This window comes from Zeugodacus cucurbitae, chromosome 5, assembly GCF_028554725.1.
Source record: "Zeugodacus cucurbitae isolate PBARC_wt_2022May chromosome 5, idZeuCucr1.2, whole genome shotgun sequence".
Lineage (NCBI taxonomy): Eukaryota > Metazoa > Arthropoda > Insecta > Diptera > Tephritidae > Zeugodacus > Zeugodacus cucurbitae.
Genome location: NC_071670.1, coordinates 26433353 through 26449666, shown reverse-complemented (window position 1 = coordinate 26449666; position 16314 = coordinate 26433353). Strand labels below are relative to the sequence as shown.

General features: G+C 38.0%; 1 protein-coding gene across 3 annotated transcripts in view; it reads left to right on the top strand.

The window, feature by feature from the left end:
• Window positions 1-14386, top strand: part of LOC105219110 (small conductance calcium-activated potassium channel protein) — a 174897-nt gene extending 160511 nt beyond the window's left edge. Inside the window, exons 13-14 of one of the 3 annotated variants that reach the window (XR_008471331.1) lie at window positions 13386-13593; window positions 13663-14386. Coding sequence is in view for 1 of the 3 variants with exons in the window: in XM_054231449.1 (XP_054087424.1) it covers window positions 13386-13397 (12 nt within the window). In the remaining 2 variants the exon portion in view is untranslated. Of the gene's footprint in view, window positions 1-13385 lie in introns of all 3 variants that reach the window. The other 2 variants (XR_008471330.1, XM_054231449.1) reach the window with 2 other exon arrangements.
• The last annotated feature ends 1928 nt before the right edge of the window (window positions 14387-16314 follow it).

Sequence of the window (16314 nt, the reverse complement as noted above, 5' to 3'; positions counted from 1 at the left end):
AGGCGATATTATGAGTAATGTTTTTTGTAAATAGACAAATTAGTTTTTTTTGTTGTTTTGTAAATAATTTGACTTTTTTACGTCCACACATAGTGCACACTTATTTTTGTGATGCACTGTATGTACATGTGCGTATTCTTAGTTTTGATGAAGCAACGAAATCGTCCTCCTGTTTTGCTACTTTGGTGGGATGTAAGACATCTACATATGTCGTCGCTTCTTTTCAGTTCCTTAATAATTGGGTTACCACCATAAATGGAGGTGACTTTTTCTAATGATTGTTGCTGAATTCTAGCTGGTAAATTGCCAAGCCGTTGAAGTGGATATTCATAGACAGCTTCTTCTACGTATTCAAATTGTATTTGAAGCTTGATTTTAATTCTCTCATTTGTTCGAGAGAATCCAATGCATATTCTTGAATTTCTTCCAATGTATTTTTGAGCTTTTTTGCTCGACGTTGATATCTTCTTTCAATGACAGAAGTATCTTCATATGTATTGATAGCTTGTAGTACAGCAAGATCTCCAAACTCCTGTTGTCGTTGATTTTGATTTGTTAATTATTTATATACTTTTTATAATCTCGCAATAAAGTTGTTAAAGAGAGTATTATAGTTTTGTTCACATAACGGTTGTTTGTGTCACCAAGAATTAAAAGAGTTAGATATGAAGTTATATATATATATAAATGATCAGGATGACGAGTGGAGTTGAAATCCGTCCGTAACTTGAGTAAAAATTGAGATATCTTAATGAAACTGGGAACTCATGTTCCTTGGGACCGTGAGAGTTGCTTTCGAAAATGAGCAATATCAGACCATTGCCATGCCCATAAAATGGCGAAAACCGAAAACACATAAAGTGTCATAACTAGGGATGGCAAAAAAATTTTTTTAATCGATTAAATAATCAAATGATTAATTGAAAGATATAAAAAAATAATTGCAATTAATTGCAATTAATGTAAAAAAATCGATTAATTTCAATGTTTTCAAATAATACTAAATTGCATAAAGTATTATAATTCTCTATCACAGAGTCCCAGACATATCCTTAACATTTGAAGTTAAGTAGCACAATGACATTCAATTTTTCAAAATATGCACAGCAATCTTAAAGTAAAAGAATTGCCTCTTGCTTGAAAGGCTTGCAACTTTGCGTAAAAATAAAACCAATAAAATATGTATGTATGTGATTGGCGTTCAACCGTTTAGCCGGTTATAGCCGAATCGATGAGAGCGCGCCACTCCTCTCTTTCCTTCGCAGTTCGGCGCCAGTTGGAGATTGCAAGTGTAACCAGGTCGCTTTCCACCTGGTCCCTCCAACGGAGTGGAGGTCTTCCCCTTCCTCGACTTCCTCCGGCGGGTACTGCATCGAACATTTTCAGCGCTGGAGTGTTTTCGTCCATTCGGACAACATGACCTAGCCAGCGTAGCCGCTGTCTTTTTATTCGCTGAACTATGACAATGTCGTCGTATAACTCGTACAGCTCATCGTTCCATCGTCTGCGGTATTCGCCGTTGCAAATGTTCTGAGGTCCGCAAATCTTGCGCAAAATTTTCCTCTCGAAAACTCCTAGTGTCGTATCATCTGATGTTGACATCGTCCAAGCTTCTGCACCATAAAGCAGGACGGGAATGATGAGCGACTTGTAGAGTTTTATTTTGGTTCGACGAGAGAGGACTTTACTGTTCAATTGCCTACTCAGTCCAAAGTAGCAGTAAATAGGAGACTATATTCTTATTTCAGACATTTAAATTGTGTTGGTGTATACACAAAAACAAAAACGGAAATAAAATTAAAATATCGTATTAAAAATTCATTTGTCTTAGCATAAAGGAAAATATATTCATTGAAGTCAAGAAAATTTAGAAGTCTGTTCAACCAAGTTTGAAGAAAAAGCAATTTCGATAAACGTTTTGTTGTCAAACGATTGCGTTTTTCGGTCGCAGTTACACCCGCTTTTGATATTTGAGTTGATATTTAACGTAGTTATTGCATATTTTATTAAAAAATTTCCATACTTCGCTTTTAACTGGCGCCATTGCTCTTCAAACAACTGGACCTAAAATGCGTTTGACTTAACTATAAATGCAGGGTTACCAGACATTCATTTTTTGATATTAAACTACGTTGACATATTAGAATTTAACTATGTTTACAACGTTTGCAGTCATTAATGACTGATGTGACCAATTTCGACCCTTGTAAGCTAACTTAGATGAACATAAAATGTATTAAATTTGAAAATGCTGTTTGCGATTATTTTGCAATTACTCGAGTAATTAGAAAAGGTGTTTCGATGCAATTAAATCGAAAATTAAATGAAAATAATCGATTAATTTAATCAAATGATTAATCGTTGCCATCCCTAGTCATAACTAAGCCATAAATAAAGTTATAACAGTAAAATAAAGGATCGCACTAGGAAGGGGCATATTTGAATGTAATGTTTTTGGGTAAGTGAGCGTGGCCCCGCCCCCAAATCGGTTATTTGTATATATCTCGCAAACCAATAAAGCTATATAAACCAAATTTCTGCAGTCGATTCTCTTACGTACCCCACCACACAAAATAGTTGAAATCGGATAATAACCACGCCCACCTCCCATACAAAGGTTAGGTCGAAAATTACTAAAAGTGAGTTATCTCTCTAACGAAAAACGTCAGAAATACTAAATTTTACAGAAGAAATGGCAGAAAGAAGCTGCACTCAGATTTTTTTTATAAAATGGAAATTGGGCGTGGCATCGCTCACTTATGGGTCAAAAACCGTATCTCAGGAACTATTCGACAGATTTCATTGAAATTCGGTATATAATATTTGCTTGACACCCTGATAACACAGACAAAAAATGGGCGAAATCGGTTCACAACAATGACTACTTTCCTTATTACTCAATTTTGAATTCCATCTTCACTTTATAATATATACTTAAGGAACCAATGAAGATAGCGGAATAAAACTTTGCACGAATAGTGTATATGTTGAACTCAGACTCAGACCCTAAGGGTAAATTTTAACCGAAATTAAGGGTAAATCTATCAGATAATTTAATGTAATTCAGAGGAAATTGTTTTCTTTTAATAGTATGTCTCTATTCCAAAAATTATTAAAATCGGGTCATAACATCTCCTAGCTCCCATATACCTAATTATAGGTTTTTCAAAAATACGGTGGGCTTTATTCCGCATATATATACACTCAGACCTTTTTTTACGCGATTATTGGTTCTGCCACTAATCGCGTAAAAAAAAATCGCGTGAAAATGGTTAGTTTTCCAATATTAACTGACGAATTGGAATATTCAAAAGCAATACAATAAGTTTCAAATTTCAGACTTATGATTTATTCATTCATAACAAAATACAAAACAAAAACATATATAAAAGAGACGATAATAGAAAATAGGTAGATTTATTGAACAAGTAAATGTTTTAAATCTGTGACCTTTAGTGCTCGCGGCCTGAGACTTTTGTTTACTAACAGCGGTTTAATCATACGGCCACCAGAAGCATTGCTACATAATAAAAACGTTACACGGTCTTTTGCATCTTTGTAGCCACCAAAGGATTTTGGGTTCGTTTTGGTAACTGGGATTCGTTTCTGGTTTAGATCCTCAATTCAAATAATAAAAGGTTTTCCATTCCTGTAATAAAATCATTTCTTTAGAATGAAGTTTTCTTCGCATTTACATTTTTGCCGAAACTACAGATTTTCTAATTGCATTTTATTTTAATTTTTTATTGTCCGCACTGTAGATTCACTGAGTCCAAGCCTCTTCCCCACATTTGTTGGGCCAGCTCCCTGCTCTAGATAGTCCAAAACATTTATTTTTGTTTCTAAAGAAATGCCTTTGCGTTTTTTATTTTTTTCCGGAATTAGCTTCCATTGTAAAGCTAGCAAAAATTGGAATTCCTTATTAAAAATTTTTATTACAAAATTTTAGATATACAGTCGAATCCGGATATAACGACCTTCAAGGGACCGGCGATATTATGTCGTACTAACCGGATGACGTATAAAACGAATATTTACATATGTATGTAATTATATATTATAAGTGCGAAAGTTTGATTTTCCTATTTAGGTAAATAAAACATGTTGTAGGAATCAGTTACATATGTTTATTTTAATTATTCTTATATGCACACAAATAAGTAGTACATACCAAATTACAACCATAGGTACGTAATGTACTGTAATACTATCACTAACGTAGGAAATCTGTTATTTGGCTTTGTTTTCGACAGACTTTTGTTCGGTAGTCAGAACTTCGGACAGCATTGTGGGTTCGTGACATCATTGTTTTGATATGGTCATCATCAAAGATAGTCTGAACAAATACATTAAGCGTTTCCGCAGCCTTCAGATCTTTCGATACACTCAAGGTTGGATAAAACTCTGGTTCGTCATCATCAGCGTCGCTATCTTTGCTATGCGCGCGGTCGGCGATGATATTATCCACAATGTTTTCATCAGACGGCTCTTCACAAGTGGCGACAGCATCATCGACAAGCGCGTATTGTTCAAAGTCCTCGTTTGTTATGGGTAACTGATGCTTATCAATAGCCTTCGCACAAATGCTCAGCGGTACGTCGTATTCCCCGGTCGCGTTGAAGCTTAAACCACTGTAACAATGGCTTATCCAACTGCTCATAAGTAAAAGTTCTTACACGTTTGCATTTCAAAACATTGGCATTAAATAGCGGCTCGATCTTGTAATTATTCATCTTTATTGTGGATATTGTAGAATGAGATACGCCAAATTCCTTTGCGAGGGTCGCGTTTGATTCACCAGCTTCTAATCTGTGTAATATTGCACTCCTTTCTTCAATTGTAAAACACTTTCTCTTCACAGAACTCATTTTATAGCGCTTTATGAACTTGTCATAACAGGTGACAAACACTAACTGTGATTTACGCGCGCCAATATGGAGATTTGAATTGAAGCGCGTCGTTTTAAACGGACGAATTATCGTAAAAAATGTCGCTATAAACGGTTTGTCGCTCAAACTGGAGTCGCACTAAACGGTTACATTTTCTCAGAATGTAACTATTAAACCGAACTTGAGTAAATAATATCGACGCTAAAAACGGTTAGTCGTTATAAGCGACGTCGTTATAAATGAATTCTACTGTATTTTAAAGTCTTACCTAAACAACTGCACCGGCCGCTAACTAAATACATTATAACTAGATTTGCAATAATTGATACACATAGAGTAAAATTTTTTTGTTGGGACTTCCTCGTATTATATTCAAAAATTATTACATACATGTAAAACTATGTAAACAATCAAAAAACGAAAAAATCAATCGCGTTAAAGTGAGAAATTCGCGTGAAAAAAAAAAATTTGCGCTGCAAAAATAACCGCGTTAAAGTGAAGAAGCGTAAAAAGAGATCGCGTAAAAAAAGGACTGAGTGTATTTGTTAATATGTGAGATATCTTAGCAAAATTACCTTGCTGGTGAAAATGAATGAAATCGGTTCAGGAATTACCTCAACCCTCATATACTATGTATGTATGTGATTGGCGTTGAACCGTTTAGCCGGTTATAGCCGAATCGATGAGAGCGCGCCACTCGTCTCTATATATGATATATGACGATTTTCTTTATTCTATTAAACTTTATGTCGAATTTATGGGTAAATTTGTGTGTTATCTTAATAAAATTTCTTCAATAAATTGCGAGAGTATAAAATGTTCGGTTACATCCGAACTTAGCCCTTCCGTACTTGTTCGCTTTTACTTTTACGAAAAGTATGTAAATATATATTGTATATGTATGTATGTGATTGGCGTTGCAACCGTTTAGCCGGTTATAGCCGAATCGACGATAGTGCGCCACCTCTCACCTGGTCCTTCCAACGGAGTGGAGGCCTACCCCTTCCTCGGCGAGAGAGGACTTTACTGTTCAATTGCCTACTCAGTCCAAAGTAGCACCTGTTGGCAAGAGTTATTCTGCGCTGGATTTCGAGGCTGACATTGTTCGTGTTGTTGATGCTGGTTCCCAGGTATACGAAATTATCTACGACCTCGAAGTTATGACTGTCAACAGTGACGTGGGAGCCAAGACGCGAATGCGCCGACTGTTTGCTTGATGACAGGAGATATTTCGTCTTGTCCTCATTCACCTCCAGACCCATTCGCTTCGCCTCCTTATCCATGCGGGAAAAAGCAGAACAAACGGCGCGGTTGTTGCTTCCGATGATATCAATATCATCGGCGTACGCCAGGAGCTGTACACTCTTGTAGAAGATTGTACCTTCTCGGTTTAGCTCTGCAGCTCTTATAATTTTTTCCAGCATCAGGTTAAAGAAGTCGCACGATAGTGAGTCACCTTGTCTGAAACCTCGTTTGGTAAAGAACGGCTCGGAGAGGTCCTTCCCAATCATGACGGAGCTTTTGATGTTGTTCAACGTCAACTTACACAGCCGTATTAGTTTTGCGGGGATACCAAATTCAGACATCGCGGCATAAAGGCAGCTCCTTTTCGTGCTTTCGAAAGCTGCTTTAAAATCGACAAAAAGGTTGTGTGTGTCGATCCTCTTTTCAGGGGTCTTCTCCAAGGTTTGGCGCATGGTGAATATCTGGTCAGTTGTCGATTTTCCAGGTCTAAAGCCACACTGATAAGGTCCAATCAGTTGGTTGACGGTGGGCTTTAGTCTTTCACACAGTACGCTCGATAGAACCTTGTATGCGATATTTAGGAGGCTGATCCCACGGTAATTGGCGCAGATTGTGGGATCTCCCTTTTTATGGATTGGGCAGAGCACACTGAGATTCCAATCGTCAGGCATGCTTTCTTCCGACCATATTTTGCAAGCGGGTAATTGCTTCAAGCGGGTAATTGCTATTCGAATTTCTTCATGGTCGGGTAATGGAACATCTGTTCCATCGTCATCGATTGGGGGATCTCACTGCCATTCAGCAGGTCGGAGAAGTGTTCCCTCCCAGTATGCCCTGGACATCGGTTACCAGATTACCACCTTGGTCTCTACATGAGGATGCTCCGGTCTTGAAACCTTCGTTAAGTCGCTTCATTTTTTCATAAAATTTTCGAGCATTCCCTCTGTCTGCCAGCTTCTCAAGCTCTTCGTACTCACGCATTTCGGCCTCTTTCTTTTTTTGTCTGCAAATGCGTCTCGCTTCCCTATTCAGCTCTCGGTATCTATCCCATCCCGCACGTGTTGTGGTCGTTTGCAACGTTGCGAGGTAGGCAGTCTGTTTTCTCTCCGCTGCAGCGGTACGCAGTGAGTTTGAGATGCCGTTCCACAGTTCCCTTATACCGAGATGCTGATGAGTGCTCTCAGAGAGCAGGAGTGCAAGTCGAGTAGAGTATTTCGTGGTTGTCTGTTGCGATTGCAGCTTTTCGACGTCGAACCTTCCTTGTGTTTGTTGACGGGCATTCTTTGCTGCACAGAGGCGGGTGTGTATCTTCGCTGCGACCAGATAATGGTCCGAGTCTATATTTGGTCCTCGGAGCGTACGCACGTCTAAAACACAGGAGACATGTCTTCCGTCTATCACAACGAGATCGATTTGGTTCCGCGTGTTTCGATCAGGAGACAGCCAAGTAGCTTGATGTATTTTCTTATGCTGGAATCTGGTACTACAGACGACCATATTTCGGGCCCCAGCGAAGTCGATCAGCCTCAGGCCGTTTGGCGATGTTTCGTCATGGGGGCTGAATTTTCCGACTGTTGTGCCAAAGACACCTTCTTTACCCACCCTGGCGTTAAAATCGCCAAGCACGACTTTTACATCGTGGCGGGGGCAGCGCTCATAGGTACGTTCTAGGCGCTCATAGAAAGCATCTTTGGTCACATCGTCCTTCTCTTCCGTTGGGGCGTTTGCGCAAATCAGCGATATGTTGAAGAACCTCGCTTTGATGCGGATTGTGGCAAGACGTTCATCCACCGGGGTGAATGCCAGGATTCTGCGACGGAGTCTCTCTCCCACCACAAATCCAACACCAAATTTGCGCTCCTTTATATGGCCGCTGTAGTAGATGTCACAAGGACCCACCTTCTTCCGTCCTTGTCCCGTCCATCGCACTTCTTGGATGGCGGTGATGTCAGCCTTGAGTCGTATGAGGACATCAACCAGCTGGGCAGAGGCACCTTCCCAATTATACTATTATATATATGTACTATTATAATTGCGGATAACCTTTGCTATTCCGGCTTACATTTTGCTTTAATTTGCAAAGTAATGCTCTTTTTCTTCTTAGAAGCTTATATATATATATATAGCTTATAGTAGCTTATAGAAGCTTATAGTACTTCCAAATTCATAATAGTTGCCTGTATTTTCTATTAGCAGGAATTTTTATTTGGCTGAGCGCTATATTCGGTTCGAAAAACACTTTGATCTGTATTCTGAAAGTTTACGTTTGGCTCTTGATTTTCTTTATTCAAATTTCTTTCGCCAATACACTAATTCAAATCTCCTTACTAGGTACATATGTATATGTGTGTATGCGCAGTGTACATACAGATGTGTAAATATGTATTATATTTTTATTGCATTCTTCAGATACCAATGCATTGATATTTTACAACTCTTTAGATTAGTGCATCTAACGCACTTAGACTCATACGTACACACGGTTGATATTCTCTTATCAGTTGTTGCTTGTGTGCCTTAATATTTGGAGTATATATATTATATTAGTTTTATGAATACTCTAATTTATGTGTTTTCTTTTATATGCAATGATTTTCACATTTTTATGAGCAAACCTCATATTACAGTTTTGTTTCTTACCATTGCAATTGATATTTAGTGGATTGTATATTATTTTGTTTAACTCATTGTTCATGTTCATATATTTATGAACATTCTTCCAAGGGCCAAAGTTTTATTCCATAGGATTTGTTTGCTTTCCATTGCACTTCATATTTAGTGGACTGTATCTTCTTCTTTATTAATGTACTTGTGTCAAACATATATTTTTTATACTCTCGCAACAAAAGTTGCTAGAAGAGTATAATAGTTTTGTCCACATAACGGTTGTTTGTGAGTCCTAAAACTAAACGAGTTAGATATGGGTTATATATACCAAAGTGATCAGGGTGACGAGTAAAGTTCAAATCCGGATGTCTGTCTCTCTGTTCGTCCGTTTGTCCGTCCGTGCAAGCTGTAACTTGAGTAACAATTGAAATATCTTAGTGAAGCTTGGAACACGTGCTCTTTGGAACCATAAGAAGGTTAAGTTCGAAGATAGGCGGAATCGGACCACTGCCACGGCCACAAAATGACGATAACCGAAAACACATAAAGGGCTATAACTAAGCTATAAATAAAGCTATGAAAGTATAATTCGGTACAAACTTTAATTTTTTTGGGAAAGTGGGAAAATCGGACTATAACCACGCCCACCTCCCATACAAAGGTTACGTTGAAAACTACTAAAAATGCTTTAATTTAAGCCAGAAGCTTTAAATTTCATTACAAAGAAGGTACAGAAGAGCTGCACTCAAAATAGTATAAAAAAATTTAAATGGGCGTGGTTATCAAACTAAGGGGAGCCAAGTATTTCTCTCGACTTGATTTAAAAAACGCCTACCATCAGTTAGAGTTGGCTGAGTCCAGTAGAGAAAGTTCTACAATTTATTTCGCACCGGGGTTTATTTCGTTATATACATTTAATGTTTGGGGTGAATTCGGCCAAAGAGATATTTAAGAGGCTAATGGAAAAACTAATATCTCCTTGCCAAAATGCATTGAACTATATTGATGACGTAATAATTTTTGGAAGTAACCTTGATGAACATGACAAAGCACTGGAAACGGTTAAGACAATTTTTAAAACAAATAATGTTTTGCTGAAGGGAAAGAAATGCATAATAAGAACTCAAAGACAGACATTTTTGGGACACATCCTGTCGAATGAGAATCCGAAAAAGTAAAAATAATCACAGCATTCAGAGGGCCAAAGAATAAGGAAGAAGTACGTAGCTTTCTTGGTTTAGCTACATATGTAGGTAAGTTTGTAGTTGTCTTGGCATGCAGCACCGAAACTCTAAGGAAACTATTGAAGAGCAAGGAGAAATTTGTTTTTGGCAAGGAGCAGGGCGAAACATTCCAAAGGTTAAAGGCGAAAATTACCGCTATAGCGAAACTCTCATACTTTAACCCACAGGACAAAACGTGTTTAATTGCAGATGCTAGTCCGGTGGCCCTGGGTGCCGTCCTAGTGTAATTTGATACGGCAAATACTTCTCGAATCATTTCATTTGCCAGTAAGAGTCTCTGACCGGTGGAAAAGAGATATTCATAAACTGAAAAGGAAAGTCTATACTTGGTGTGGGCTGAGGAAAAATTTTATTATTATTTGGCTCGACTACACTTTGATTTGATAACCGAAAGATGGTTATCGTTTCCGAGTGATATATAAAGCAGGACAAGAAAATATTGCGGATTCACTATCAAGACTTTCCAAAGAAAACAACGCTGATCCATATGACTGGGTCGTGGAGGAACATATTTTCCGAGTTGTGTCAACTTTGATACCGAAATCGCTCTCCATATCATAGATTAGCGAGATGTCTATCTTAGACGAAGAGATACAAGACGCAATGACGTGTTTGAGCCAGGACTCGTGGAAAGTGAACATGGCAAGCCCATATTATCCAATTTGTTTGGAGCTCTATATAGTTTGTGATATTCTATTACGGGGCACTAAACTACCATTCCCACGAAAGTTTCCAGTCCTTTACCTAATGAGGATAATATATTGGTACTAATTGATTACTACTCCAGATATATGGAGTTCGAAGTGATCAAAACAATAACACCCAAAAGCATTATAAATGAAATGGAAGAGATATTTTCAAAATTTGGATTTCCAGAGACACTAACGTCTGACAATGGGAGGCAATTCATAAGCGTTGAGTTTACGTTGGCATACGACTAATGACTACGCTCTCATACTGACCCCAGGCTAACGGTGAAGTAGAAAATATGAACAAACACATAGTGAAACCTTTAAAGACAGATCACGCAAACAATGACAGCTACAAGAAAGAAATTCAGAAGTTCGTTTTTATGGTACTATCGGTCCTCCACCGACAGAACTAATGTTTAACAGAGTAATAAGAGACAAAATTCCTTGTAGGGGAAATGGCAGACTCAGAAGAGAAAGATAAGGACATGCGGGAAAAAGAAAAAGGGAAGCGGTTGACCGACAAAGAACGTTAAACTATGTCTGGAGAAAAAGAAAGGAGTGCGGAGGGAGTGACAATACGTTGTGATAGATAAACGACATGTCTCCAGTGTTTTTGATGTGCGTACACTCCGTGGTCCTAACATCGACTAGGACCACTATCTTGCAGCAGCTAAGATACACACCTGTCTCTGTGTAGAAAAGCGCACACGTCAACGAACACAAGGAAGGTTCGACATTGAGAAGCTACAATCACTCCTGCTCTCTGAGACCACTCATCAGCATCTCGGTATAAAGGAACTGTGGGACGGCATATCAAGCTCCTTATGTACAGCTGCAACCGAAACTATTGGCTTTCGGAAATGTCAAAAAACAGCTGGTATGATGAGGATTGTTGTCTCGTAGTGGAGAGAAAACAGACTGTCTACCTCGCAATATTGCGATCGACCGCAACACGTGCGTCTTGACCAGCTGGCCGACAGGCGTAATGCTCGAAAAATTTACGAAAAGATCTTGGGACTAACTCAAGGTTTCAAGACCGGAGCACATTAGTTATTGATGACCAGAGTATGCTGAGTTTGTGAAGGGAACTCTTCTCCAGCCTGCTGAATGGCAGTGAAAGTACAATACCAGAAGATGGCGAACCCGATTCCCTAATCGATGACGATGGAGCAGATGTTCGATTGCCCGACCGCGAAGAAATTAGAATAGCAATTACCCAATTAAAGAACAACAAGGCGGCCGATGAATTGCCGGCCGATCTATTCAAATACGGTGGCGAAGAGCTTATTCAAATACGAGCGTACTGTGTGAAAGACTAAAGCCCACCGTCAACAAACTGATTGGACCTTATCAGTGTGGCTATAGAATGGAAAATCTGCATCTGACCAAATATTCACCATGCGCCAAATTTTGGAAAAGACCCGTGAAAAGAGTATCGACACACACCATCCCTTTGTCGATTTTAAAGCTGATTTCGACAGCACGAAAAGGAGTTTCCTCTATGTCTGAATTTGAAATCCCTGCAAATTAATACGGCTGTGTAAGCTGACGTTGAGCAACACCAAAAGCTCCATCAGTTTCGGGAAGGACCTCTCCGAGCCTTTCGACACCAAACGAGGTTTCAGACAAGGAGACTCACTATCGTGTGACTTCTTCAAACTGATGCTGGAGAAAATAATACGAGCTGCTAAATAGGGAAGGTACCATCTTCTATAAGAGTGTACCACTGCTGGAGTACGCCGATGATATCGATATCATTGCAGACAACACCTGCGCCGTTAGTTCTGCCTTTTCTATTCTAGATAAACAAGCGAAGCGTATGGGTCTGGTGGTGAACGAGGACAAGTCGAAATATCTCCTGTCATCAAACAAACAGTTAGCGCATTCGCATCTTTGCTCCCATGTCACTGTTGACAGTCATAACTTTGAAGTTGTAGATAATTTCGTATACCTAGGCACCAGCATCAACACCGATAATAATCTTAGCCTTGAAATCCAACGCAGAATCACTCTTGCCAACAGGTGCTACTATGGACTGAGTAGGCAATTGAAAAGTAGAGTTCTCTCTCGACGAACAAAAACTAAACTCTACAAGTCCCTCATCATTACCGTCCTACTTTAAGGTGCAGAATCGTGGACGATGTCAACATCTGATGAGACGGAGCTTTCGAGAGAAAGGTTTTGCGGAAGAGTTATGGTCCCTTAAACATTGGCAATAGCGAATACCGCAGACGATGGAATGATGAGCTCTATGTGTTATTCGACGACATAGACATAATCCAGCGAATAAAAAATACAACGGCTAGGTCATGTTGTTCGAATGGACGAAAGTGCTCCAGCTCTGATGGAAGGACTAGGTGGAGAAGGACCTGTCTTCACTTGGTATTACCAACTGGCGCCAAACTGCCAAAAGAAGAGATGCGTGGCGCGCTGTTTTGAACTCGGCTATAACCGCGTAAGCGTTGTCTACGCCAGTCAAAAAGAAGAAAGCCTAAACATTTGGTTTGGATCGGTGAGACTGTTCTTAAGTTATAAAATTACAATGAAAAGTGGCATTACTTTTTATATATTAGATATTTTTAGCCCAAAATATAAATTGAATTTTTGAAGTGCTTCCATTAGCCTAAAATGTTCGGTTTTTAAATGGTTTCGCCACTCTGTTCAAAATTATCACTATTTTAAAATAATATTATTTTTACTTGTTTCAGACAAAAATTTAAATACCAATGATGTACACCATCAAGGAGTGGTCCGAAAAAATTGATCTATGCCTATTTTTAATTAAAACATTTTTATACCCTGAACAGGGTATATTAAGTTTGTCACGAAGTTTGTAACACCCAGAAGGAAGCGTCGGAGGCCCTATAAAGTATATATATAAATGATCAGTATGTTGAACTGAGTCGATTTAGCCATGTCCGTCTGACTGTATATATATACGAACTAGCCCTTCAGTTTTTAAGATATCGTTTTGAAATTTTGCAGGTGTTATTTTCTCTTCAAGAAGCTGCTCATTTGTCGAAACTGCCGATATCGGACCACTATTTCATATAGCTGCCATACAAACTGAACGATCGGAATCAAGGGCTTGTATGGAACACTTCCGCATTTTACTACACATCTTCACGAAATTTGGTGTGAGTTCTCGCTCATAGAAATAATTTGATCTCCGAAAAAGTTGTTCAGATCGGTTCACTATAGCATATAGCTGCCATACAAACTGAACGATCGGAATCAATGGCTTGTATTGTACTTCCGCATTTGACGTGGTATCTTCACGAAATTTGACATGGATTACTGCTTTAGGTAATAATATAATCTCCGAAAAAATTGTTCAGATCGGTTAACTATATAACCTCAATGTTTCTAGCAAACAACCCGGCTAAAACGAATTAGTAAAATGTTTTCTTTTTTTACTTACTTTTTCTTACGTCTTTAGATTTGCTTAAACACATAGTTGCTAAAAGAAATGCACCTGTGAAAGGTATATTAGCTTTGGTACAGCCGAAGTTAACGTTTTTTCTTGTTTTTTTTTCAATATTTATAAAGCTTAAGATATGTATTAAATTACCAATAAATGTAAAGAAGCCCTACCTCAAATAATTTTGTAAAAAAAATTCCTAAAAAACATCCATTTTTCATGCGTTCAAGGTGGCGTAACCCCTTAAAGGACTCTATTTTGTTAATAATTTATAACTTAACTTAAGTGTAAGAAATATAAAACATGTTTAAAAGTTTACCCACAAGTGAGTTTTCCCGCAAACAAGCTGTTTATATATAACATGTACTAAAGCCAATTTGGGCCTATGGAGCTCAACTATGGGGTTGCTCAACTCAAAACCGTATTGCCTGCATCCAGCGCTTACAAAATAAGGTACTAAGAAATATAGTTAATGATCCATGGTATGTTAGATCTGTTGACCTTCACCGTGCTCTTGGTGTGAATTCAGTAGTCAACGGAATAACCAAACTTGCAAAGACTCACGAAATGAGGTTTATACAGCATGTAAATGAAGAGGCATCCAGACTCATCGGTACTGCTGAACGAGAAAACCGACTGAAACGTAAGAGGCCTTCAGACTTAGCAAGGCAACTGTAGCAGCAAATGAATTTCTTTAACATTTAGCTTTTAATTATTATTTTTAAGTTATTAGAATTGAATTGTTGTTAGTATTTAATCATTGTATACTAGGTACAACTGTAATAAACAAAAAAACAAAAAAAAAGTTAGTTCTATTTAAAGCTTTCGTGCAAAAAAAAAAATAAAAAGAAAGTATTTTTTTGGTATTTGGGATTGTAATTGTAAATCGTATAAAATTTAAATTCTAATTCCAACGAATGACGAAGATATCCATTATGGATACGAATATATAAAAAATTATGTTATTCGCTGCGCGCAAGCAAGAACGAAATTAATGCGGAACAAATAACGAAGGGCTAACCGCACATTATATACTCCCGCAATTTGCGCAAAGCTGGGTATAGAAGTAGAACAGTGGTCGGCACTACACAATTGCGCCAACTTCCATCACACTTACGCTTATGCTACAAATGTCGCTTTGAAGCCAGGCGTCTTGAACATTTTGAAGACGGCAGCGACATTTCAAACCGCAATTTCATTGTTGCTGTACTAAAAGCTTTCAATTCAATAAAATTTACATGTTTTGTTGAAAGTGAAATTATTTGCGCAAAAAATTTATGAATCTATAAATCAGTCGATTTATCCGTTTTAAATAATCGATTGTTATTACAAATGATATATGAAAAATATTTTATGCTTCTTCTGGCAAAATAACATCATACTTGTTAGATCTTTGAAGAATTATACATTTCACATACTAGTGGCAGCTCTACAGCGGCCATTGTCGTTGGCAAAATTAGAAACATTTCTAATTTGGCGACAGCGACAACTTCAAGCCTGCTGTTGTCTAAAAATTTGTGCCCATAAGAACGCGTGTATTTTAATATTTGACAGATGTCGCTCGTCGCTTGTCGTCGTCTTTGTGTTCAGCACTTCAGTTGGTAGCAATGCGAACTTTTGACAGTTCATATCAGAAAAGGCGGGATGCCAGATATAATCCAGCCAAAAGTATTTACAAAATTAGTACGATAAAAAATTTCGGGGAAATACTTTGAATACAACTATTATTGTTATAAACTAGATCTATTTGTATTTAATATATTTTTTATGTTAATATATTAATCTATTTTTTTGTATGAATTTAAAAAAGTCACGTTTTTATCTTCTTTCTTATTTATAATTAACATCTATATATATTTAAGATAGTATTTTTTTACGCTTACGCTATTTTACGCTTTTGGCAAAATAACGTCATACTGGTTAGAACTTTGAATAATTTTGCATTTCTCATATAAGTGGCAGCTCTACAACGGCCATTGTCATCGCCAAAATTAAAAACATTTCTAATTTGGCGACAGCGACAACTTCAATCCTACTGTCGCGAAATCGTACTGTTGTCTAAAAAGCTGTGCCCATAAAAACGCGTGCATTTTAATACTTAACAGATGTTGCTCGTCGCTTGTGGTAGTCTATGTGTTCAGCACTTTACGCTCTATCGCTCAGTCGTTGCCAAACTAGCAACATAGATGACATGATACGAAACTCTTTCTTTTGAA